The sequence below is a fragment of the Euwallacea similis genome, chromosome 14 (assembly GCF_039881205.1).
Source record: "Euwallacea similis isolate ESF13 chromosome 14, ESF131.1, whole genome shotgun sequence".
NCBI lineage: Eukaryota > Metazoa > Arthropoda > Insecta > Coleoptera > Curculionidae > Euwallacea > Euwallacea similis.
In genome coordinates, this window is record NC_089622.1 from 700,699 (window position 1) to 728,604 (window position 27,906).

The following is a 27,906-nucleotide window of genomic DNA, read 5'->3' on the forward strand; positions in this document are numbered from 1 at the left end:
TGGATATTGAGAGAAAAACACGATGAGGAAATTGGAGAAATAATGAATGGCGTAAACACTTGACATGACATCTTTCAATGTAATGCCTCATGAGAATAACGGGGAGGAAAGACTTGATTTTCTGTTCTCAATTTTTCCCGTTATCAAATTTCTAAATATGTTTATTGGGTACGCTTTTTCAGAGCTCTTGTAGAGTTCTATTGTGCTGAAATAAATATGCAACAAGTTCGGTTTAATGCATTTATATTCACGTTTCTTTTATAACAAAACACATACATCACAAAACCATTAACAAAATAAGTACACTTAACGTTTGAGCACGAGCTTATGAAGTACAAATGAATGGAAGAATAATGTCGCGATATTTAGAAATTCTCGTCATAAGTACAACAAAACCACCGATAAAATACATTCTAGTTCGCTAATACAAAGAGTGTCTTGAGTATAAATTTAATAATACACCACAGATCAAAGACAATGAGTCATCAAAATTCGCTACCACCTCTTTTTTTCTTTACCAAATCTGAGACTCAAAACTGGAAATACGTAGTAAACAAAATACAAAATAATTAGTGTTCCTAAAGCTACTATCTACACTAGGTACTTGTTCTATACAACTTAATCACTAGAAAAGGCAAGTTGTGTTATAAATAATAAACGTTTGTGTTACATACAGAGTGCCTTATTTCCGAAGACGTGTTTTTATTAGCCACTCTGTATATATGCATGCACAACCAACTTAAGGTCGCAATTTTGATAATTAAATTTACAAGAAGCAGCTACAAAAATTACATAACTTAGAGCTCAATCAACCTCGCTTAACTTTAAGCGCTATTAAACTAATCGTCAAGAAGAGAACTATCCAAGCTATCGTGGAAATGAACCCGTAGTAGACGTCCGGTTCCAGGAATGACCAACCTCGGGTCATCATCGCTCGAAGTGATGTCGTCGCTAACGTCAGTGGTAAGAAAGTGGAAACGTATCTCAGGATCATCGGCATGCCTTCAATAGGCCAGATGACCCCGCTAAGGAGCAGAGTCGGATAGAAACTGCCCAGTGCCAGCTGAATTGCGTTTCGTTCCAGTTCGCAAATGGCGGATATAACGAAACCGAAGCACATGCCGCAGAGGCCTTGAAGGATGGTGAGGACGACTACTATAAAGATGTCACCTTTGCACTCCACTTCGAAGACTATGATCATGAAGATGAGGACTAAGGCTGTTTGACCGCACATCACCACGAATTGGGTGACGACGTGGGAGAACAGGATTTCGCCAGGGGTTACGCCTAGAAAAGAGTTTGAGTAATTTATCCACAAGTTTTTTAAACGGTGTTTGTGGACACTCACCTGCAACCCAGGACCTATCCAACAAGCCCTCCATCCTTTCAATAATTAACGCTGATGATGTAAGGGCGACAGCCAAAAAGAAGACAATGCTGAAAAAGTTAAATATTTCTTACTGTCATGGAAAATAGAGAAACTTAAATACTATATTGACTTAATTACGTTGATTACTTACGTTAAAATCACGCCTGGAGCCACGAAATCTGTAAACGAGGGTTGATTGGAGCCATAAATGGGTTCCTTGAACGATATGGGTACCTCAGCTAACGCTTCGTTTTGGTCGCAATCTCTCAGCAAATCTTTCGTGAAATTTTGGTACGTCAGCTGCAAGTCTCGTTGCAAAATTATTCCAATTTGTTGATCTAAAAATTTTGGTTTTAAATTTCGTTTCAACAATTAGTTCTGAATTAGTTTACTTGACATGTCTAACCAAACTCTGATCTCGCTTTGGTCTAAAGTTTCTTCGTCACTGTCCTTTCCCAAGGCTATCCGGGCCACCAAAGCATCAGTAAAGTTCTCTGTGAAGTACATCGCCCCCCACGCTTCCCCTCTGCTCACTGCTGCTTTTGCTGAGTCCAAATCCGGATAATATAGCTAAAACACATCCCCACAATTACCATAAATCCCCATTAAATAATTCTTCACCTACTTTCGTTATTGTACTCGTATTGACCGCTTTAGTGTATCGACAACTCAAATTCCCAAATTTACACCCTTCTTCATAGGGACAATCCTGGTAGGTTTGATTGACGTAACCAACTTCATTATTTACAATGGCAATTTTCAACCCTGTGGGGTCTCCCCCGATGGCCAGACAGAACAAGATTACTTGCATTACAGGTAAAGCGAAAATGAACAGCATAACTCCCACATTTCTCCACATCCTGAGGAAATTCTTTTGAAGAAGGGCTTTGATTTTTCCTGTAGTTGTCCATTCGCTGCAATTGCTGCAATCCTCGCATGCTTCTTGAATGCCATGTTTTGCTGATGAAGCCTTTCCAGCAAACTGGAAGGAAATGTTGGGGATAAAAGAATACCTTAATAACAGTAATTTTGAATAACATACATCTAAATGCCCATTAGAATCCTGCACCAAAACCTCTTTGCTCTGGTGAAAGTTAAGTCCTACCACTCCACTTTCCTCCGTGACGTATATGGGTTCCTTTTTGCCCCAATTTAGAGTAGCTATACTAATGTTATTGCTAATGTTGTGGTCCGTTTGAGTCCCTACTCCTTGGCCGCCGCCGCCACCCCCACCAACTTGTCCTTGTTTCCTGGAGAGTTTGAGGAAGACCTCTTCTAAGGAGGTACAATGGTACATTTGGAGAAGCACGTGGGGCGCTTCTTCGGCCAGTAGTTTGCCGCTTCTCATGAGACCAATCTAGCAAAAAATATAATTGTGCAGAAAAATAGTTATTTACCTAACAAGTGCGGAAAGTGATAATTTTGCGCACGCTGATTGCAGTTGAGTGAGCCACGCGAAGATGAGTTTGGTCAGCGATCGAGTGCAGTAAAGACACTTTCTCACACGTTAGAGGTAAAATAAATTTCTACGAGTGTATGTGTGATAACTTTGTTGTCTTCTGCACCTCTCTGCTTCATTTTTAACACCCTGCATAATAAGTTTGGTAAATAAGTTAGTACTGCACGCGAGCGAAATTTGCACTAAGGGCGGTAATAACTAAGTATCACACGCATTATGTAATACTTTTTCTACGGCCACATTAATTTCAAAAATAAAATGGCGTGCGGCAATGTACTAGTTATCGCACTGGAATCGGTCTAGATGCCAGTTATTTCAAATTTTACACCGTCTTTTTAAATATTTTAGGAACAAAACCAGAAACAGGTTTAACAGGGGCGAAAAAGGTCTCAGTCCGCCCTTGCAGTTGAGTAAAATTCTTTTACTGTTTTGTTAAATTAATGTAGAACTCCCACGGGCACCACATCTTTTATTTAAAAACACCATTTTTAAGTGTTTAATAATTTATCCAACAAACGTTCACCGTGGAATATTATTCACTAATTATTCGAATTTTACCTACTCAATTTGACCATAGAATACCATATAACCTCGCAAAAAGTCGTTTGAAAGCACCAATGATGAAGATATAGCAGAAGCTTGACGCAATTAACATTAAATATTCAAATATTTGAAGGTTAAATTTAACTGTCCAGCGGGACCCATTAAAGGAACACAAATCTAAATGGATCTCGATATACAGTGCGTGACTTGAATGGGAAGAAGACATTATTGTGGTGAAATGAGCTTACCGCATGAGCTTGTCTAGCCTCCTCGATATAATGTGTAGTAATGATCACAGTCTTATTTCCATCCTTAGTAATTTGCACCAGGTGGTTCCAAATGCTTTGCCTGAGCAAAGGATCAACACCCACTGTGGGTTCGTCCAGAATCAGGAGTTCCGGGTCGTGCATTAGAGCCACTGCGAATGATACTCTTCGTTGTTGACCTCCACTGAAAAGATATCATTCTATAGTAACTTGAAGAATTGTTTTTGCCTAAACTCACCTAAGATTCTTTACCAATCGGTTCTGGCTGGGTAAATCCAAGAAGTTTAACAAAAACTGCAATCTGTCGTTGATTTCTGAGGTGTGCATACCGAATATCCAGCCAAAATACTGCATGGTTTCCTTTATGGAAAACTCCCCGTAAAGGGCGATTTCTTGAGGCATGTAGCCCACGCGTTTTCCCGGCACCCCAGAACCTCTGGTACCAGGTTTCCCTCCTAGGACCCAAATTTCTCCAGAGTTCAGTCTTCTGCGGCCCACTATGCAAGAAAGCAGGGTTGTTTTGCCACATCCTGAAGCGCCGAGTAGACCGTATCTGAAATCGAATTATCAATGTCAATATGTAGCTAACAGAAATAAGTAAATTATTTTTTCTGGAGAAGAACTGAAAGTCTGCAACAGTCCAACTATGCTGGTTCGACTTAGAGAAGTTCCTTTAGTGCCTATTTTTTATATTTCAGAAAGTTTTGGCTAGAACTAAGGTCCTGTCCTTGATTTGTGCTTTCCTGAAAGGAATTTCTCTTTCACTTCATTCATAGGGCCTTTTTGCCATTAAATCAAAGCATTGGTTAGCTTGTCTGGAGGATAAATCGGGAGTGTCAAATCATTTACGTTTGAGATTCTAAAATTAAAATGTTTGCGGTCGCAATTTACATTCTGTAACCTCCACAGTTTTAAAGTAAACACTTTAGCAAATCCCGGCTCAACTTGGGGGTTACAGGCTTTGACCGCAATTTCCTTGCTGTTTTGCTGAAATATCTGTGGTTTGTATTCAATTCCTTAGCAAGAATTTGATCGGTCATCTGTATTATTATTATGAAAGGAAATTTTAGATTTACCACAGCAACTACTGCCAGACTCGATCAGGCTAGATGAGAGACTCAAAAACTACAGAAAAAGGCAGATACAGAACTAATTTTGCAAATTATTCCATTTACAGGGCTTCTCTAAAAAAAAAGAGTTTCGCTCTTTTAATCAGAAAGAACTAGTTTTAAAAATCTGTCTGCATAAATCATTGAATATCTCGAAAATGGAGAAAGGTGCGTTCATCAAGGTTTTTGGAAAAAACTGACTCGCAATCTTTCTTGTTCCTGAAAATCAGCCTAAAAGTTTCCGAAATGCGAGTTCAAAAAATGACTGAAAAACGTGTTTTTTCGACTATTTCTATGAGCACTTGCATCTAAGAGAAACACAAAGGAATGAATGACACTGAAAGTATACAAATTGAACAAAGCAATCATCGTATAAGATAATCTCTCGCAATTATCGTCAGAAATGTCTAGAAAATTGAAATCTACACAACAGAATGTTCAAGAGTTACACAATTTGTCACGCACATCCTGTATGTAAGCACAAATCCAAATGCATTAAACTTTATGTAATAAAGTAATATTGATCCCATAGATTGCATTCAGTTCACTTTCTATTCTAAGATACGCTCTGTAAAGCAACGGGATGGTGATGATGCTTTGCAACATTATCGAATTTCCTCTCACAAATTTCTGAAGAATACAGAGATTTTCTTGAATTTTGAAGCAAGTTAGAGTTGATTAAGTGACACTTTGGTTCATTTTGGAGAGGAAATGGCTGAAATTTGACCCACAGCTGTGGAAAAAGCACCTTTCAGCATAACATAGTTGAACTCCGGACGTGCTGAAGAAATTCGAGTGCGCTTGCATAGGGCCCTGATTAGCTTCTTACCTCTAAACCCAAACACTCTCAAACCTCTCCCTTAACTAAACTTAGGGTCATTTATTTCCTCTTCCCATATCAGAACACTAATTTCAGTGACCAATTGTCCACTTTTCGACACAAAAACTTACATAGTTCCTTTGGCTACAGTCATATTCAGATCGCTCAGAACGTGATTGGGGTTCTTTTTGGATCCATAGTGTTTGAAAGCATGCCTCACACATACTGCCTGCTGTCTACTGTTCCAGACCGAAGATTGTTGATGCGCCAATTGGGGCCTCTCCACATTTACGCCCACCAAGTCCGGGCCTGGAACCGTCGGTTCCACGCGCTCCCCCATAACGTTGCTTTCACTGGAACAAACATTAGTAAAGTTAAACCTGAAGGAAATTTACAAATCCACCTGTTCAGATGCAGGGATGGAGCCAGAACTTGTATCAGCTCAACCATTATATCATGGATTTATTTGGGATTCATTCAAGGAACTATTGTGCTTTATGTGACAGTGGTCAACCAACTGATGTTTGTCTCTTGCAGATCCAAGTCCTTATAAGGTTTCTTGCAATCGATACATTGATTGGAAATGCTGAAAGTTGGGAGTTAATAAAATATTACAGCCGGGAGTAAATGAGAGTTTACTGACTCTTGTTGAAAAAGAGAGTCATTAAACCGTTGGTTTTTCTGCGCTAAATTCTTTCGTTATAGTTGATGTCGCCATACTTTAATGTCCACCCTGTATGCGCCATAACCACTATTGCAAATTATAATGTTATATTGCACGGTTACCTTACTTATTAGACAAGAATGTAGCTTTCTCTCTGAAAGAACTTTAATAGCCCATATGCTTAATATTATTTGCATGCTGTTTAGCAAATCGTTTGATGAATTTTCCCATAGCATCATATTATCATTTAAACATATTCGAAATAAAGGAAGCGATAAACGCCTAAATAGAAGTCTATTATGTCGAGTTTGGGTCGGGATTTTCCTTCCGAAATAGTATCGAAATTTCTACTTTGTATACGAAAGAGAAAGCGGCCAAGGACATTGTTCTCTGCACGATGTTAACGTCTTCGGGCACCCACAATTCAGCCTTCATTAGTAAGCTAATTGGATCGTAATATGGTACAATGGCCGCACAATTAGGTGATACGATCTCTAGCTGACCATAAAAAAGCACCGATAACACCGGTGAACAATTACTTACTCTTTTTTATGAGGCGATTAAAAGCGAGGCGTTTATCATGAAAAACTCGCCGAAAAAGCCCAAACTGACGTTAGATTTTTTTGTGTCATCCTCAGTTTTTTCGCTATGGGACGTTGTTTTCCGCGAAAATTTAACGACAAATGTACACTGCCGGACAAAAAATTCGGACAAGCTTATAACAACAGTTTCAGGAAACAGTAATGTGAAACTTTTTTTGTTTTTTGACATAATTGTATTAGAAAAAGTTTAGGAAAAACACATGAAAAAATTTAAAAGAAAACATTTTAATTGAAAATTAACAAAAGAAACCAAATTAATAGTAACTTCAAGAAAAACTAAACTGCAATATATCGTACGGTTCGACCATCTTGACTTAATGTAACAATTTGTGCCGCTATTTCGGGCCGCATTTTGTGAATTAACACAGTAACATTATTTAACATACAGGATATCTTTGTTTACTTCAAAGAAATCCGAAAAATGCTAAAAACGCAAAAAAAACCGATCGAATATTGATTTTTACACGGAAATCAATATCTGAGATAATTCTGTTTAAGTCACTTTTCTCAAAACAAATGCTAACAGCAATAATTTTAAAAAATACAGTAAAAGGATGTTTGATCTGATGCTCTGTCTTACTTTAAAAATTCTTTCCATCCAATTCCATGTTTTTCTCTTTGAAAACTTAAACAATAAGCTTGTTCGGATTTTTTCGTCCAGCAGTGTATTTTACTGTTAATTTTAAATGTAGATTAGAATATAATTTTCTATATTTTGCGGTGCTATTTTGCTTCTAGAGCGTCCCTTAACAATGTCCAGCAATAATCGTGACAAGTGATACTTTATTTGCCTTTATATGGTTTTTTCATGGCAGAAATGTCTTGTGGTACCGTTCTCCATGCTCGTCACTTACTGCCCCCAGATTTTCGGGAAGGAAATCCGGGCAAGAGCCCAGAAAGTGAATTTTGAGAGACATGATACGTCCCATTCCTGTATAAGTATTAAGTAGTTCATGTGCAATATAGCTTTCACGTTTCCAAGAATTTTTTTAAAAACGGGTTTAAAGGGGCTCCAAGCTCATAATTAAGCTCCATTTAACAAATTGCCATATGTTGCATTTTTCGTTCTTTCCCTTATTTGCGAATCCACAAATTATAGTTAGAAAATAGATGTAATAAACAAGAACAGACATTTCTTAACAGGACATATGAATCACCATGTACATACTAGGTGTTTTCAAAAAATAACGGCAATTTTGTAATTTTGTGACCTATATTAATTCTATATGCGCGTTTTTTTGCTAGTTATGTTGGTACTTGTGCCCCTAAAGAATGTATACATTGGTAGACATATTGGAAGTTTAGTCTGTTGACAACTGTCAAATAAGTTACATTTGTGTTTGACGCGAGAGGCAATTTTTGAAAAATTGATCAAAGAATCTATAATAAATAAATATATAATAAATAATATAATTAAATTTTGTTACAAAAATTGAATAAAGTGCAGCCAAATTTTAGAAATGTTAAACGCAGTATTTGGCGAGTCCACTCTGAGTAAAACAAAGGTTTACGAGTGGTATGAGCGTTCTCAAGAAGGCCGTGAAGAGTTCGGGGATGATGACCACATTGGACGACCCAGTGCACCAAAAACGAATGAAAACGTAGAGAAGACGGAAGAAATGGTCATGAAGAAGTTACCTACAAGTTCAACGTCGTTTGCGCGAAGCAATTCGAAAAAAACGCCCAGATGTGTGGCGAAACAATTCATGGCTTTTGCACCACGACAACGCCCCGCTCGCACTTCATTGCTTGTCTGTGAATTTTTGACCAAAAACAATACTGCAAGCTCTATATTCGCCAGATATGGCTCTATGCGACTTCTTTTTGCTCCCGAAGATAAAGAGAACTTTAAATGGTTTTGGAAGCGTAGACGAGATTAAATGCGCGTCGCTGAAGGAACTCAACAGTATTCCAAAGTTGAGTTTCAGAAGTGTTTCCAAGATTGGAAAAAGAGCTGGCGCAAGTGTATTTTAACTAAGAGGGACTATTTTTAAGGGGATAAAATTGACGTAATGGAATAAATGAAATTATTTCCAAAAATTTTAAATTCCCGATTCTTCCTGAACATACCTCGTATGTCGCAGCAGGGTGCAATATAAGAAATTTACGTACTGTAAATTACAACTGGGCATGTTACAGAATATCTATGAGTGATGGAAAAATTCTGTTTTCAGATTTGATTCAGTACATTAAAATACATTAGAAACGCGCAAAAATTGTCGTGTCACAGCACACAGTGTTTATCAGTGCAGTGTAACGCATAGTACACAACCGACTTGAAATAGCCCGAATTAACTTGGACAAATTAAAACTTTTCATTTTATTGATTCTCTTTGCTGAACATACAGGGTGGTCCGGAATGCAATACGGACATGCGCAGCAGAGACATTGGCTTAACAAATCATCCGTTTATGAACAAACACTGACATGGCTGACTGCACCTGGTCCGGGTCCGTTGCCTTACGATTCACCCTGTATATCTAGCAATTTTCCCTTGCTACCAATACTTGGTGCTTCAATTAAAATCACATTTTGTCGGAGTCGTAAATCACAGCGTAGTCTACATGTCGTGCAATATAGAGTTTCACTTGCCAATATTTGAAATTGTCCTAATTGGACCGTTGAATTTGATATTTAGCCGATTATGTGCAATGCATAGCTCGTCTAAAGTTCATTAGGCCAAAGGAAATATTAGATATCTAAGAAAAAGTTAACGATATCGTTGTGTCTATTTATAAGTCAGTGGTGCAGAGTGAATTGCGACGACGGTTAAGAATTACTAATTAATTTAATTAAAAGTCAGGGTCGCGCCGAGAGAAAAACTTATGAAATTAATGTCACTTCACAGCAATCTATCTTTTTTGCATAACCATAGTCAGTGGAGACGGGATTCCCCTCCAGGACAGTGCAGTCCGTCTAACATAATTTTTTTCCACTTTAGACCAGTGACGTCCTTGTGCCGAGTACTTGTGTAATTTTATTAAAGGAATTTTTGGTCAGCCCAATAGCACTTTTTTGACGAAGAACAAGGAAAGTTTTATGTAGCTAAAGTTCAGTGGCGTACTTCTCTCAAGGATAGTGCAAATATTGCCAACCAAAATTTTCCTCCGGCTTTAGTCCGGGGACGTCCTTTTGTCGAGGATCTACAGGAATTCCACAAACGAAGTTCTCGTCAGCTGTAGTCCAGTGGCGTTCTCACACAGGTTATTCAAATTTCACCAAACAAAATTTTTGCACGCCACCAATGGTAAAAGCTTAAACTATATGGCAAATATTCTAACAATATAAACCGTTTTACAGCCTGTAAAAAAGGGAATAACGTCTGAGGTATAGTTACACGAAAATTTACAATTCTTTGTGCTATAATGGCCGTACAAAATTATGCAGACGTATGGCATTCGATGGACTATATTATCGGTGCACCAACACGTAAATTAACACCTGACCACATGATTTTCATTTAAGCACTCAAAGGCGACGGATTAAAAATTAGTTAATCAGTCATCAAGGATTACTATGGCCATACCTTGACCACAGTGCGCTTTACATATTAATATTACAGAGTGAGGTCAAGACCATTAGGTACTTACTTTTAGCCACCAAACAGGCAATATTAATGATTTAATATAAGAAGAGGAGTAAAGTCCAAAAACTAAGTGCACGAATGTTTACCATAAAATTTAAATGAATATTCAGAAACGCGAAGTTTAATACTTATTGGTTTAATAAATATTGGACTTATTTTTGGAAGAATTTTTGCCGACAGTTTTCGGTGTCAAAAGTGGATTATTTATTATTGTACACGATTTGATTTATGACTGGTGCACAGGCGTGTTTTAATGTGCGTGATCTGCAGATGGAGCTCTCTCGAGACGCATGCGCCTTTATGAACTTAAAACTGATTTTTATTAAATCTGGGTCACTTACATTTCCTGCTCGGGTTTATCAATACCCAAAACCCTACACAGCAATTTAACCAGTAACTCCCACATGCCCCGAACTATCCCTGATTTGCTGTGCAAAAACCGCACATACCTTTAGCCCAACATCAGTAGTACTGACTGTTTCCCATGATGGGCAATTGAAAAAAATAATTAGTCGAGTAATTTACATACAAGAAATTATAATTAAGTTTCTGTGTACCTGTTTGTACACGATGATAATCATTTATGTGGCAAATAGATCAAATAGGGGTCTAATTTGGTTAATTACCTTGTTTGTAGCTTCTATACAAGTTTAATGGAGTGTTTTTTTTGGATAAACTTTGGAACTCTGTTTTTCATTCAGTCACACTGTTTGGTCAAGTAATCCGAGTAAAGACATGTGTATTGGAAATCATGGATCATGGATTTTGAGTAAATATGAGATCTTCCTAACTTAATACGATCCATTATTCAACGGATTATTGTAGTACAGGAATATTATATTTTCGGTGCAGTTTAGGTGTGCCTATGTGCGAATTATTGCAAAGTTAATTGCAACAGGCCCAGGGTTTACACTTGCACATAATTGCTAGAAAAATTTAGGTCAGTTCATTGTTATGAGAGGAGCATCGCAATGCGTACAATAATTTCAAGTTAATTTGGCAAGGTCCCTTGAAACAGCCTTGTGCGAAGCAGTCGTGCAGTGATTTCGCAAAGAAGGAAAAAAGGGTAATAAAATATTTGTTTGGTTGACGAATGCGAAAAGCGATACTTTACCAGACGCCGTGCAGATGACCGAATGAAGCGAGTGCGGTCAGCAATTTAGACTTATCCGCATCCAATGCGAAGACTCTTGCGCATGTGCTAGAGCACTGTTTTTTATTGGGTCAAGCTTTGTTGTTTTCTCTATGTTCAATTACAAGATGCAGTAAAACTTTTTATACAGCAGACGGCAAAGTGCCACTTTCCGCTCGCGAACACCCTCAGTAGAACTACTTCGCTGCAGGCTCCTAGAAAACGTATTTTCCCTATGAGTCCATAGACACATATGTGTTAAATTTGTTTTCTTTTGTGAGTTTATTTAAGCATTAACGTGCTGCTAAGATTTTTACCGCACACGTGTCGACGGCCGTGCCTCGACATTGCACACAAATATTTTTGGCATCAACACCTGAGATTTCTATTTGCATGCGTTTGTACTTTAATTTTTGCGGTTTTTTCCGCACACGGTGCGATATGGCACTTTGCCGCACGCATCGTAACAAAACCAGCGTCAGTGTAAAATGCAGAATTCACCACAGGTAGTGAGTTTATGGATATCTGAAGACATGAGTAATACCTAAAACAATTCGAATATTCAACCATTTGAATGAAAACGAGCTTATTGTCCTTCTGACTAAAGTTTTATGACTGTGCGAACATGAAATTGCATCGATTAGAAATGTGCTAATAAACAACTGTGAAAATTTGCATTTTATGCACGACACGCAGCTATAAGTAATTAGTTGGTGTATATATTTTTCTTGCCCACTATGTGGAACTCTTACATCAAAATAAATATAATGAATTAAATTTTGATATGCAAGCAAAAATGATCGGTGACAATATATATTATAGGTCAAGGATAAATCATGCATAAATATTTTCAAGTACAAGAAAATAATCAGGTCATTATCGTACAATTAAAAAAAAAACATAAATTAGCAGTAACAGAACTTCCAGCCTTCAAAAGGCAAGGAAAGTAAGCGAAAGGTGGTTGAAGCGACAGGTGAAGTTACTTAATGTTCCGAACTCGAATGCCAGAAGACTATAGGTAGCTTGTATTTACTTTAAAATTTGTAGATTACGTTGGTTTATCACTTAACAGGTGATCTAAAATTGGAAAAAAATCACATGCCGACAATCATAATTAAAAACCCTTTCAAATGAGGTGTCACACGACCTATGGTGGCAACTGAAATTCCAAAGTTGAATTCACCCCCTCGAAGGGGGTTGCTTTCGTGAACCAGCGCTTGATACTAAAGTGCATCCCTCTCGAAAACGAAATTGACGTGTCGCGGGAATTTCGAATATTTTGATCGCAGTTCGAAGTAAGTCAGGTATGAAGTTTTCAATGGCGCACCCTGTATATCTCCGAACTAAAGCATTTCCCAATCCTTATCCACCGTCACACTTTTATGCAAGTTACTGTACCATGTTGATGGATTACCATATGGGCAACCAAGCTGGCTTGCGCTAATTTGAATTTTTGCTTTAAAAGTGGCGTGTTGATGAAATAAGTTGATACACAAATGGTTAAAAGTCCGATTGCTACAATTCACTAAACAGGGCGTAAAAGATTTATTAGTAATCTTCCACCTTTATGCCTTGGGACATTTTATATCCGATTGTATGCTAACACGAAGGCAATATGAATTTATATCTGGACAACAAAGAAGAAAGAAAAATGGCGCTGTACAAAGCAAGTATCATTGTTTCCAATGTAAAAATTAATGCTTATATGGTCATGATTTAAATAACATAAAATGTTGGTTTATGCATAGTTGCGAGCCTAATGGATCTTGGAACAGCAAACTCAGGAACAACTTACGAAGTAATTTATTTCACTGTTAAATAACGCACCTTAATCAGGTTTACAAAAATGAAAGGTTCGTAGTCTCAACACAACAATTTGACCAAGAGAGGGTCACAATAGTTGCGAATGTCTTAAGTACTAAGATGAAGGGCTAATGCGCATGGGCGTTCTTCAGCTAAGAAGCAACTATCGGTTGATTTATTGCTCATTTTTTTTGGGCGCGACATTGGGCTGAGGGCGAAATGGATCTTCTATTGCAATTATACCAATTTAAACGGAACTTAAATTCCACTCCTTACAAGGAAAGGGGGTGAAAATTCTATTATAGAGAACCATGCGTGTGTGATGGAACTTGTTATTGCAGATTCAGAAACAACTTGCGTAGTGGTTTATTTTACTATGAGGTAATGCCCTCGATCAGAGCTACGAAAAATGAAGAGCTGGGTTAACGAAATAAACACAAGTCCCCGAGACGATTTGATCAAGAGAGAGCTATTCCAACATTGCTAAGTTCTTAAATACTGAGCCGGACGCACACAGAGAGATCAAAACAGTTTTAGTCAAAATTATTTGGGATCCAGACGATTGTTCAGTTTCGTTCAAGATATCAGCTTACAAAGATGAGTCAATGGAAATGTCCATTGTTTTTTGGAACCGGCTATTACTCCATGAACCTACGAGCGAAGAGAAGAAATTGTGGGTGCGTCCAATAAATCGAGAAAGGACTACTGGAAAAAGTGTTTCCCTGTTTATAAACGAATTGACGGCAGATGAAAAAAATTAAATTGGCAGGACCGGGTTGTGCTTTAAAAAGAGTTATTACAATGAAAAGCGACGAAGTTTTTGTTATATAGAAGGACATGTTTTTTTTAAATAATGAATACTAACATCTGGCCATACCGGGTATCTGCCTAAAGACTAATGATGTACCTATGTAGGTGTAGCACAAGCTCGCCTGAAGGGAATGTCTACACAAAACGAAGACCAAGAGATCGACGTCGGATACGTCTGAATGTGACTACAGACGCCTAAACGAGACTAGTAGCGCCTGACTGATCAGTGAGCGTCAGCCCATAAGAATACATTGAAAGATCAACGTCAAACACGCCTGCAGTCAAAACGTTTTGCCTAAAAGCGTTTTACTCTTTCCGTGTGCGTCCGGCCTAAGGCTGACAGTAAACACGCACAGGCGTGCTGGGGCTAAAAGGCGATTATATGAGCTATTATACGACAAGGAAAAGGGCCGAAAAGTCTGTTATACTAGCCACATGTTCCTGAGAACCATTGGTGATTTCAGCACCCAGCCATACCAGCAATTTTGCAAAAGATACTAACACACATTGGCGTAGTGTAAGGGAACATTACGTGTGGTTGGAAATAATAGATACCGAAATCCTGTCATTCCAGGCATGTGGCAGAAATTGATGACGTACACGGACGCGGCATGAGGGTACATTACGCGAGGCATGGGCTTAATGCAATTAAAGCACGCTAATGGCTGATCTCCGGCGTTATTGTTCGATTATTGTTATTGCAAAGAAACAAGGACCACTTTCGTCGTCTCGAATTATTTCTCTTGCTGCGTTATGAGAAAGTAATAACAATAAAAGTCGCTTTTCCTTTGGATGTGAAAAAAAGGAAACTAGCAGAGGAGAATCGAAATACAATACTGTAATTAATTATTAACGACGAAGAGTTATTGTCTCGCTTAGAGGAGTTTATTTGTCTCATTTCTAGCGTTGAATAAAATATTTCACTTCAGAACTTGCCGTTAAAAAAGGTCACTTACCTCTAAACTAAGATAGTTAATATCCGTTTTCGTATAAACACTGATGGCACACCCCATTTTCTCAAGACACACACACATACCTGGAAGAAGTAGAAGTTGTTTTAGTGGCTGTATTTGAATAATGTTTTGTCCTTACAATAATTATTACCTAACATAGCGATAAATATAACCGTGTAAAATGAATCGCGTTGAGTTTGAGAAATAAATATTATTTTTACTCAATAGCAGCTGAGATATTAATTGCAACTTTTACTTTTATTGTTTGTTACTCAACGTCAAACCTAAAATTAATGACCTGTAAAATAAACCGTGAACAAGCAGATTTTTTGGCAATATATTTAACTCTGTTCGATCAGCGAATTGTAACACTTTGCATAAAGGAATTGGGCTAGAAGCACACCTCACACTCAAAAAAATCAATAAGGAAACTGGAATAACTGATTTTTATTTACATAAGTCTGCGTTACTGGAACATAATCATGTAATAGTTGAATGGTAATTATGCAGAGTTTTTGGTAGAGCGATCGAGTGTTTTCAATGGGAGATGCATGGAGTCGTTTTGAATCCATACAGGATACTTCTGAATAGATGATAAAAATTTTAATGGGTGAATTCTGGGCCGAATTTAAGACGAAAAGTTCATATAAAAACATGTCCAAAAATGCTTCGTCTCCAATTTACAGGGTCTTAAAAACACTTTTTTTTCGTTTTTTTTAATTATTTGTTTATTTTTTATCGAAATTTGAATAAAATTTGATCATATCATACGCCGAGTGTTTCATACAAACGGATATTTTCGGACTTTCGTTTTCATCGTTTGATGGCCCCCGAGATCACCGGACTTAAGCGCGTGTGACTTTTTCAACAACAAATCATTTTATGAATTATAATTAAATTTAAAAAAAATAATAACTGTGTACGGCTCATTTCAAAAGCGTCAGGTTGCCGTTTCCCTTTACTGTGTTGAGACGTATCGAGGCAGTAATACATCAAAAAGGCGACGTAACGCAGTAATAGTTTTCTGTTTAATTTTGGTGAAATTCTGTTTATTGGCAATGTTAGAAATTTATTAGAAATATTTTTCTTTGTTAGTTAAAATGTGTAATTTAATAAGCTAAAAGTGACTATAATAAATGTACAATAAAAGTATCCTATTTAACTAGAAAAATGCGATGATTTGAATAACATTTCTGTTAATACGATTTTTTCAAAAAACATATTTTTCTTAGTTTGGGCCAACTTCTCTGAGGCACGGATCGTAGGTTCAAAATGACCCCATCTATTATTCATTGAAAACGCTCGATCGCCCTACCAAACACCTTGTATATCCTCGGACAGTTGCACGAACCCATTCATGTCGAGCAGAAGTGGTGCGGTCTACATTTTTTATGTGCGCTAACTGAATAACCCCAGTTAGGTAATAAGGTTATTTGAATTGTTATATTAATAAATTAATCCGTTTAATCATAATAATGATTATAATTGGTCACCCACTCTATTCCTGATTAAAAAAAAATGGACTTTGGAAGGAAAATACTGCATAAAATGCGGTGACTACAATGTATTAGCAAAAGTCCTTGCTTTTTCTTCTAGTATTATGCTTTAATAACTGCAAAAATATCCCGATTTGCGTTCACCTCAGTGAATAACAATGTAAAATCGTTATTAGTAATCGGTGCCGTTCATTCTGTCTTGAGGAATGACTGCGCTCAATTTATGCCAATTTATTGTGATACAGCATTAAAAACTAATTAACTGTATTGAATTAGCTGCGTGTAGGTAAAAGACTTTGATGATGTACATGTAACATGCGGAATTTTACTTTTTTCCCATTTAGTTATTAGGTAATTAATCTGTAAGCACACAACTTCCCTGTAACGCTAAAATGTATCGGTGTTAAAAAACACACGTTCGATAGCTCCAAGTAGTGCCAGCTTTATCTGACAGACAACACGTATAGAACCTACGAAAACTCTTTTTGGAGAGAGGGGGATAAATCTTCAAGCTTCCACTCGTACGAGCCTTTTGCCCCGTTCCGGTAAAGTCGCTAAAAGTTGATGATGGTTGCCGAAAGTCGAAACGTCAGGTTTGAAATACGACATCGCCACATTGTAGAACAGGAACATTTTTCGAAAATTTCAATCTTCTCCGAAACCCATCGAATATTCTCACATTTTTTAACGATTTAACTGACCTCGCGTGCCGATGGTGGCCGCTATCCCTGAAGATGAGCTTCAGAAGCGGACACCCCGTAAAAATCCTCACGGTAGCCAGACAGAATTTCAATTTGAGATAACAAATATTAATCCGCAGTGTAATACGACAGCTTTGCTGAAAGGCTCCACAAAGCTTAATAATAAACAATTTGTCTTCCTTGTCAGCCTCGGATTTTTCAACGAGATGTCTTTGCGAACGAAATAAGCGCAAGAATATTTCGCATCATCATTGAGCACAAGTACTCATTTTGGCTTAATCCATTAAAATTTTCCTGAAAAGTGACCAGTGACCAAAACCCATAATTAATTTGTGTGGTCTAGTTTAGGCGACGACGTATCTGTTCCATGGTGATTATTACAATGATGAATGGAACCTGTTTAATATTTTTGAAGCATCGCTGAAAAATCCAAATAATGTCATGTTTCGGTCATTAGTCTAGAAGTCATATCGATTAAGTACGTATAAAAAAGTAAGTTTGACTTGCGCATTGCAAACGCTTTGCTGGTAGCTTGCGCCTGCTAAAATCTACTGTGTTGCACTGGTTTTTAAGGCTAATCATAAGCATTCAAATTACATAGTTATGACAGATAATATTTAACTAGTTGCGCTCAACCAACTTTCATAGACGATAAATTCTTGCTCAAGTCAAAGTTTCAATTAGGCATATTACTATGAAATTGGATTATACGGTTTATCATAACATCATAAAGGGTTTTATTGCCTTAAACGTTAAATAATACATATGACCGTATGATTCGTAAGTACAGTTTCCTTATTTCTACTCGTCTGTTACGTGGTTCCTATTGTTTGTTTTCTTTAGCAATATCGCCAAAAATCGTCGGTTGTTAGGTAAGAGTGCTTGCACATAACATAAATATATGAATCAATTGACCCAAATATGCAACAATATGTAGTAAATAAGCTAAAACCGACAAAAACCTAACAACATCACATTAATACTTAACAGACCAAGACGCTAGATATCACAACTACGAGACTACCACGATGACGTCACTTCGCTCCTCTACGACTCAGCAAACAGTAATTTCCAAAAATTCATGTTTGATTGACCCAAATTCACATGTGGTGTTGTAATCACTTCTTCGATAAGCGACTATCATCTGTTGGTAGATGTTACGTCATTGGAAAGCCTGACCATTTCGCTTTCTACAATGTTTACGTTACCTGAACCACTGTGTACGCAGTAGCTCGCATTACATCGGTAATTCATACTTAGTGATGTCATGTGGAAGAAACTCGATTAGAATATACCATATCAGTCAGGTTTTTGCGAGATCTTGCGTTCTTCTTCCATGGTCGGTTGCGATCTGTGTGAAGCGACGGAGTTCATCAAAGTCCTGAAGTGACGCTGCAGAAACGTTTCGTTCGGTGAAATTTTAGTTTCTGTTCTATTAGGTTTCTAATATACGAATCTCCGACGTTTAATTGAATTTTATTAAGGTTTCAGCGGTGGAGTTCTCACATGAACAAATCGATGCTTGTGCAAGGGGGATTCGGACAAAGAAATGAAATAAGAATTTCTGTTCAGTTAAAAGAAAGTTGATTCCCATCAATGTTTGTACCAGAAACATCGGCATTTTCTCCGTTTATAGCGCAAGATTTCCTGCTGGTATAAAATCACTATTAACGTTGAAGGTCTATAAAATTTCAGTTCAAAATTCACGAAAGGCGTTGCTCATAAGTAAACGATCGCGATTAAAGTTGATTGTGAAAAGGGACTTGTGAGATGATGTGCCTTGAAAATTATTCATATTATTCTATGTATCTGGGGCATTAAGAAGTTGCGAAATCCTGAATTACCAGACTAAGGATTACCTCATAGGGACGCGTTGCCATTACTCCTCACTCCCCGCTCTTCTTATCAGCCAGAACATACATGGAGTTCTTTCATTTCAAAAGTAGCTCCATTTCTTTTCAGAAAGAAGATTAGGATTAAACCTGTCGATTTAGATGTGGAAGGGGACGTTTAAAGTCGGCGTCCCAGTCCTCTGCCACCCCAACTTAAAAAATACTTAATGACGCCCCCCCATCTTGAGTTAAATCAATAAGTAAAAAGTGCAAATTGGTTGCTTTTTCCCATCGATGCTCCAAATTTCAAATCTCTCTAATAACTGAGGAATAACTAGGTACAAAATTCAATTTGGGTCCCCTGGGATGAGAGTTTTACAAGACGCGCCATTGATGGCACAGCCGGTGTTTGTCTTCACACTATCTGGAGATCCCAAAAAATATTAATTGCGGTATTATACTGATTATTACGTTGTTAGTATAACGAACTACATAATAGGATATTGTTCATTCCAGCAGATCTACGTGATTTGAATGCCTCTCAGCTTGACGATTTTGCCACTGTGTGTGGCAAAATTGTTGTTTCCTTATTCACTTATTGGAAACCTTTGAGAATATCGTTAAGACATTTTCAGAGGAGCTTAAGCTGACCTGCACTATTGACCATAACCATTAGTACTTATGTATCAATTTCTAAGTCAATTTTAGATATGGTAGATAGGAATATTAAACAGTTAGGAAATTAGATGTAATGACCTGAAACTGTCACATGCAGCTTAGTAGTATAAACAAAAACTATAAATTTGATTTATTTTTTTATAAATTCGTAGTCATTAGTAGGAAGTCATTTTCTTCTCACCATCTGGCACACGCGTTGAAACCCCTGGCCACACATGTTTAAACTCTTGGCCACAAGTGTTTAAACCCTGGCCACAAGTGTTTAAACCCCTGGCCACAAGTGTTTAAACCCATTAGTAATAAATAGTAACAAATTCGTGCTACAGTTACATATTTTTAGTTGTCAGTGCTACGTCAACTTTTCGACGTAAGAATTTAACCTGAGAAACATGTTCGACTGGAAATATTACGCATGGGAAGATCTTCTGGGGTGATCAGTCTAGGCACTGAGCAAAGAAAACTCTCAGCTATTAGGCTTGAAACATCATCCGTTGCCAATTAATGTCCCTAAAATGATTAAAAGTTTAATTACACACCACATACCACGCCCGGGACAGACAGGACAACAGAGAGAGGATCGCAGGAGAAATTTGATTGTCCTGTCCATCCCGGACGTTTGATGTAGTGTGTAATTTAACTTTAAATAACTCAAGCAAGTTTAATTCGCAATCAATGTGAGAGTAATTTTGTTGTTTGATTAATGCATTGGTAATCTGGTCATGTCGCGACTCTTGTCTTTAAAAGAAGTATGTACGAGTGAGTTTCAGACCGACTTCATTTTGTTGAAATTCACTTCGATCATTTCAACTTATTCATTCATCATTCTGAAACTCCTGATGATGAAAATAAGTAAAGCGAAAACTTGATAGATTGAGAGCTTTCTTTTCTTCCTGCTCAGACTGATTTTCCAAAAATTCCTTCAGAAGTAAGTTCAATATTCGTGCGTAATAGATAAGTGCATTGAAAATTATCGATAAATTTTAAGGGGAATTGCCTACAAAAATTTGCAAATTGGGGCAAAATTCTCTAGAATTTTCGAGTTGCATCTGGAAGAGAACTTCATGGACCGAAATTCAGAAAGACGATTTTGTAGAATTTTTGCTTGTAGACATTGACTGAAATTTTCAGCGCTGTAAATTTCCTGTTTTTATCCCGATAAAACTTGTATTATTTTAGTCTCAGAACATATGAGGAATTAAATTTCCATTAATTAATTTGAAAACGCAGTCACAGATTTATTTACAACTTTTAAGAAATGAACATTCTTGTTTTGAAGTTATAATGAATTAAAAACAGATTAACAAAAATTTTAATGTGCTCGCAAAGGACTCTGTCCTAAGTAGAGCCAGTTAGTTCGGTCGTAAACATTAAATCAAGGTTAATTATAGTATATTTATTAAAAATTATTCATAATCGTTCAACAAAATGTACAAGTTGTTTCAGGTTTTAATGCACAAACTTTAATTGTGTATTCTACGTTCGAAAAAAACCCTAGTTTGCTAGATAAACTGCATTCCAGAAACGATTCGTTTAGGAAATACAGGGTGTTGAGGAAAAAATCCTAGTGTTAAACTGACAATAATCAGCCTTACGATCTCAACTCTTTAGGGCCAAAATGGCGCGTTCCATTAAAATGAGATAAAAATAATTGAATTTTAATTTTTAATAGCATTCTTAAGTTTTGAAGATAAGCACAAATAAAAGAATTCACACAAAAACTTACAGCCACATGTTACTCAAAAAGGGAGCATCATACGAAAAAACATCAAAAGAGTTTTTTTTCTTTAGAATTGAATAAGGAATCAAAAAATAAATTTCATTTTTCCAAAACGCAGTGACGTACCATTTTTTCTTAAAAAATAACAAGTGCCGTGCCGCTACTAGTAAGACTAAAAAACCATTTTGTGTCGCAAAATATGCAATTTCCATAGCTACGGACAGCCATAAAATTCCATTGAAATACCTCAAAAGGTTCTGCGAAAAATAGAGTTTTGGTGTTATTTTAATTCATCGTCAACACCCTGTATTCCCTGAACTAATCGTTTTTGGAAAATAGTTGATCTAGCTAATTAGGGTTATTTCCGAACGTAGAATTAGAATAGAAGAGAAATAGAACGATTAAAGTTTGTGTATTAAAATTTGAAACACCCTGTAGACTTCCTTCTTGCAAAACGCATGGCCTTGGCTGAATTATATTAAATTCCGCAATGTTCTGTTATAGAACGATATAATTAGAGGATGAAAAAACAAATCAATCATTTTAAATAAGGAATAAAATTCTTCTATCAAATCTCTAATGTAATGACTAGCAGGTTGTCGATTTCCGGTCGTATCGATATTAATAATATTGCACAACATCGATAATGAAGTTACTAAAATCCATAAATTCTTACGCATCAGACACAACATTGATAAATGTGTCAGCACTGCTATATATACTGTAAACTACTACTAATCTCATGCGGTACTATTAAACCAATACATAGTCATACTATAAATATGGGGAATACCACTTAAGAAATGATAATATTTAACACAAGTGGCGCTCTAGTGGTTGACCACATTTCTTCCACCATTACACTAGACAATTCCGTCCATGATTGATGATTAAATATTTGCACGATGAATTAATACTTTTTAATTCCGAATTGTGTTGAGGAATCACTGATATGGTTTCAGAGAATAGAAAGAAATAATGCAATTCATTAACGATCTTCGACGACGGCATAATACGTCTTTATGCGAAATTCAACCTTGCAGAACCCCGGATTTGGCCACCAATACATTTTTGAAAATCTTCAGCTTAAGGTAGTCTCTGAGTTAAAACGGGTTTTTCCAAATTTAAAACTTTGTTAAATTGGAGGATTTTTCTGATTCTTAAGAATGGCATGAAGCATCTATTATTGCAAAGTTCCTTGAGGTCTATCTATAACTTAGGTAGTAATAGTTTCTTTAAAGTCTGATCACTCAGTGTTTTAGATTTTAATAGGTTGCTCCATGCTAGCATCTCTGATTTCTAATGAAGCGCACTCTCATTTGGGGGCTGGATACGCACCTGCGTTTTAGTGATTGATTGGATAATTTCTCTAATTCTAGTGCGGATTACGTTAGAGACCTCTATCTATAAATTCATTATAGCGACGAATCTTCCATTTTGCAATCATCAAAAATCGCAATTTAAATGAGCTTTTTAGAATCTGATGTGCTGTGCCCTTCTTTGAGCTTGCTGCCCCTTGCGCTCCAATTAGTTAACTCCATAGATCCAGCAATTCTAAAAGCGACTGTCATGGATTTTCCCCGATTTCTCAACAATAAATTATGAAGAATCATCATCATAAAACACTTTCAAAGTCTGCTAAGTTTCCTATTCCCATTTTGGCTCGCTCCGCCCCTGCATTCTAATGAGTAAATTGCGCAATTTTTATAGTTCTAAAGGAAATGATCAGGGATTTTTATTGCAAATTTATTGGCGTCGAAATGTGGATTTGTTTTACTAAAAAGAGTCTTCACAACGCAACTCGCCAAAATTCGTCAATATCTCGGAAACTGAAAGAAAGAGAGCGGCCTGCCCATCGCAGAGCTAAAGCATGGTTCGCATTTTTAACGAAATCGCTCAAGTTCTTGGAAGATCGACGCTTAAAATTTGAAAAGTGGTTAAAATTACCGTACCCAATTACAATACTGAAAACCTCCAAAGGTATCTGCCGCCCCTTCGGAAGTTTTCAGGAAATTTTTGAATATTTTGAGGTAACGGATATGGACCCGAAGTTGACCCTGGACACTTCCATCGAGGCTGTGGCGCCTTAAAAACAAAATTTGGCAAATTTCATAAAAGAATGATCAATTTCTCAGGAATACCCAAACATTCTCGAAATAACTGCAAAAGACTTTCACTGGCAATCTTGCAGCTGTTTAAAGTCATGTAATATTTAAGCAAAAAAAAAATAGGTTGCCGCTTTCATTATTCGGAATTTATAAAGATGTTATTCTTTGATATTTAAATGAAGCTTTCAGCAGGATTTGAAGAACTTAACAATACACCCGAGACACCTGCTGCCTTTTGTTATTCAATTAGATCAGTGAGTTCACAATAAGAATTTGCATTGCCAGTGTCAACGACTTACACGTACTTAATGCGGTAAAATACGGTAGTTCTGTAAAAAACCATGAGTTACGTGTTACATCTCTATTGAAATGTGTGACCTCAATGACTCATCTTGACTGCAATCGATGGAAAGATTTGACTGCACGCGCTTAGTCACCTAATGATTGGGTTTAAATCTTACATGTCAGCCAAAAAATGTTGCATAAATTTAATTTGTTTTGGGTTACGGTTGCCTCGTGTGTTACCTCGTTTTACACACCTATCTGTTGCAATTTTCCCTCTGTGTCTTCAAGATAGCCCCACGTCTTCCTCGAGAATCCCTTTTCTTCAGAAGTCCCATATCTTTTACACATTTTAACGGCCTTAATGGAAAGGTACATTGGACTTCTATTGACCTCAGAGTCACGAAATGTAAGTAGGTTGTTTTGTTGACCTTTCAGTTGCAGAATCTTGAGGATGTTGCGAAACAAATATTCGACTTTAGAGAGATTTTTTTCTAGAAGCGCGCGATAAAGTATCTCTTTACGCGCTCGTTAGGTAAACAGTGCTTTAGTGAATGTTATGAGTCGCAAAAAATCTATTTTCCAGGACTTCAGGCTAATCACGTCAAGAACTCCGTTTAAATTCCTATTGGAAACATTTCTAGCGAGCTATGGGGATTTCTACACGTAAATCCAAATTAGCCCTCGTGAGCAGGAACTCCCTCGTAGGAAAAAGAATATTTTTACTTTACGGTGATAAAGTATTCTGCTTGGTAATCCTAATGCATCTCTAATCTGTTTAGCTGGTCCATGGCCAAGAACAGAAACCTTGATGGCCATGAAGCAGTTCTCAGAGATTCTAATGTTGCAATTGGTCTGATCATGCGTATTTAAAAATTCGTCTCTGTAGCTTCAAGCAACGGAAGAATACGCTCTTGTTTCCATTAAAGCGAAACACGCTTCAAACTTCTTCAAGAACCAACTTAAGCCCTTTGAGCGCTCACTGGAGTTGACCCAAATTTTTAAAGAACGAAAGCAAACATGTACTATGGGTCTTCGGTGTAAAAGAGGGAGAGGAAGAAGTGGAGCCCTCGACTATGCTTGCTACAGTTCATCAAAATATTAAAGAAATTAGTTATCGCCAGAGGCCACACGAAAAAAAGGAGCAAGAAATGTCTAGACGTCCGATAAACCATCCAGTGGTCCAATATGTTGGAAATTTTAAAATATCTTATTAATTGTAAATTTAAATGTGTATTTCATATACAGTTTTTTTAAATAAAGGACGCTAATAAATGCTTGTTTTGTTATTAGTACTTAGTCAAGAATTTATTCAATTACCTATAGGTTTACTTGATAGTTTTTGACTATTTTTGAACGTGAGTCATGTAGCCCTCCGTGACATCACAGGGCCATCTGCATCTTCATGTGGCCATCTGTATTTCTTCGCATTTTATCTCGTCCATATATTATCCCACATATAGACGTCTGGCGCCATGGACAGCCGATGCCCATTAGGGCCCAGGTATGAGGGAGCGAACGTGGTTTCGATTTTGACCATTCGGCAACGTTTTGAACCACTGCAATCGTAATGCATGTTTATCTCTGACCCATTTTTTGTGCGACCTACCGTCATGACTAATTTCTTCAATATTTACAAAGAGCATAACCGAGGCTTCTGATGGCCAATCTCCTTAGATCTTGACCTCTCCAAAAGATCGGCGTCAAAATTACGTGGACTTCTTATCATTGAATAGAACAAAATTTAATTCGACATATTGACGAGGTTCCTTGAAAAAATTTATCTCCGCAAAATCTAGCCCTCGATTTGATGCCTAAGGATCAGCACCTCGATGTCCAGTCAGGAGACGGCAGCGGCCAGTCGACAACTAACTCTTCTTCAGACTGAAGCTTAACCAACACGAACAACTTTTTGAGACGCTTCCTCAATTGAGGAGGTGCTTTGTTTGTTTTCTGAGGATCATTAAGGGCCAGTTAAAGTCCCTGTTAATTTCAAAAGCTTTTCAGTTAAGCGTTCTTCACTCAACAATCGCCGGCGAATTCTAATTAGACGACATTGAAAGACCGTCCTAAAGGCCGAATTATTAATACGCTGTTAGCTTTAACATCTCGCTAATTTCCATAGAAACCATGCAAGAACCTGGCCAATACTAAAGCTTCATTTCAACACTTTTATGAAAGTTAGCGTACCGCTGAAGTTAACAGCGGATTGATAATTTAGCCCTGACAGACCTTTTGGCTGATGTTACTTCGCATGTAGTTTTAACAGAACATTGGAGAACTGGCCTTAAGGGACATAGCGACGTTTTCCATTTCCGGTTCGGATATTTTTTCGTTAAGGGAATCCTATATAGAGTTTCATCATAACATTATGGATTACCATTATTTTCACTTCCCCGCAATCTCCAATGCTATTAAATGGCAATTTCCTTTCTAACATTCCTGTACTCTTGAGCAACCTTTACCTTGCAATTAAAAAAATAAGGTAAATCCAGGTGGTTGACCAATTAACGCTGAATCGAAATGAACCCATAATATTATTCCAAAGGCCGAAATTTTCTATCTTACATAATTGGTGTTGCATTAATTAATATCCGCCGTTGCCTTTTACTTTTTGCGCACCTTGTTTGCAATTTAATTTTCAACCCCAAAAAGAAAATGACGAAAATTGTACCTTTTTTGTGGAAATCCCAATTAACGCACAACAAAAATCCTGGAAGTCGAAGAAAATATCACACAAAAGGAAAAACGCACACACTCAGTATTTCAACGACGATTTGTCTTGATACTTATGCACTACCACTTGGTGAACCAAAGTCTAAGTCAAGCCGAATTAAGTCGAGGCAGCGCGCGGGACTTTCTTCGGAGAGGTATGTCGACGCACTGCTTAGCTTGACCACTCAAGTTCTTTTTTTCCTGTGGTCAGCAGCGAGAACCCCCACCGTCTAGTATCCCTCGGGTGGCAGGCCTTTGGAGTCACCAAGGTTCCAATGATTAAGTAATGAGTTTCTGCGGTTTGAAAGAACCAGTTGGGCTTTGACGATTTTTTAATTTTACGCCTTAAGAGCTTAGTAAGCAAGGCAGCCTGAAGTTAGCAGGTACCTCTTTCATAAAGTTGACTAAAGGCCTAGATGACGAGGAGCTGCGTATACATGGTCGAATGGCTCGCTAAGAGGTTTCTGTGGTTTTACACACTACACTTGTGAAACTTTTATGTTTTTTTATTTTTTAGCTTGCAGGTCGTTCATAGAGTGAAGATCTCTATTTGACGAAAAGTTGGACACGAGTGGATGTTAGGTCAGAGATATTTGCAGGCCCCAGATAATTCCTTAGATATTACTTTTTCATGTTTTAAACTTAGTAATATCTTTGGCCATATTGAGGAAGAACTTACAGAAATTTCATGAAGTGAACTAGGACGGATCAAACGAGGAATGTGAGACAGGAAATCAATGGACACTTTAAGGGTTTCGACCCCTTGAGAGAATCTCCTATAGATATTCAATTTTTGGTGCCATTTCCTGATTTAAATGTGCTAATATTCATTAAAGCTTAAAAGCAAAACGTTGGATTTAGATGAAGGTTAGCTAAAGAATTTGCAGTTGTGAGAGTTCCATAAAATCGGGGAAGAAGATTTGGGATCGTCCAGAAGCTTGCGAAGTCAGCGAGTCCAACTGTGCCAAACTCAAAGCTTTCCCCTAGATTGATCGTTAATTGATACTTGAGGAGGTGATACATTCGTAATACTCAATAATATGCAGAATGTCTCAAATAATAGATCGAGGAAAATGCCCTGGCTCAAGAAAATTTGCAGAAACTTCTTTTTGTTGGGTTTTCATGAACTAATTTTTGGAATTTCTAGTCTTGAAAGCTTGATGGTATGTCACCGAAGAGAGAATATTGTTGAAACTTCCTATGTGAAAGCGGAATGATGTGGAAAGTTTTCGTCTAGGTATAGAGTTTAAATAATAGATTT

The 27,906-nt window shown here is 37.3% G+C and overlaps 1 protein-coding gene across 5 annotated transcripts; it reads right to left on the reverse strand.

Moving 5' to 3' along the window:
- Positions 1-226: 226 nt before the first annotated feature.
- Positions 227-26,825, reverse strand: snu (snustorr). Of its 5 annotated transcripts, none has more exons than XM_066396900.1 (10): positions 26,605-26,825; positions 15,120-15,199; positions 5,698-5,919; positions 3,876-4,190; positions 3,620-3,821; positions 1,995-2,726; positions 1,762-1,939; positions 1,521-1,707; positions 1,349-1,437; positions 227-1,287 (listed from the first exon to the last, which is right to left on the reverse strand). In XM_066396900.1, exons 3-10 carry the CDS (start codon positions 5,904-5,906, stop codon positions 809-811), a joined length of 2,391 nt encoding a protein of 796 aa, XP_066252997.1. In that variant the 5' UTR covers positions 5,907-5,919; positions 15,120-15,199; positions 26,605-26,825; the 3' UTR covers positions 227-808. The 5 variants fall into 5 exon arrangements, with proteins under 5 accessions (XP_066252997.1, XP_066252995.1, XP_066252996.1 ...); XM_066396898.1 differs by lacking the exons at positions 15,120-15,199; positions 26,605-26,825 and adding an exon at positions 10,760-10,898 and having other exon boundaries at positions 1,995-2,351; positions 2,412-2,726; XM_066396899.1 differs by lacking the exon at positions 15,120-15,199.
- Between the last annotated feature and the right edge of the window lie 1,081 nt (positions 26,826-27,906).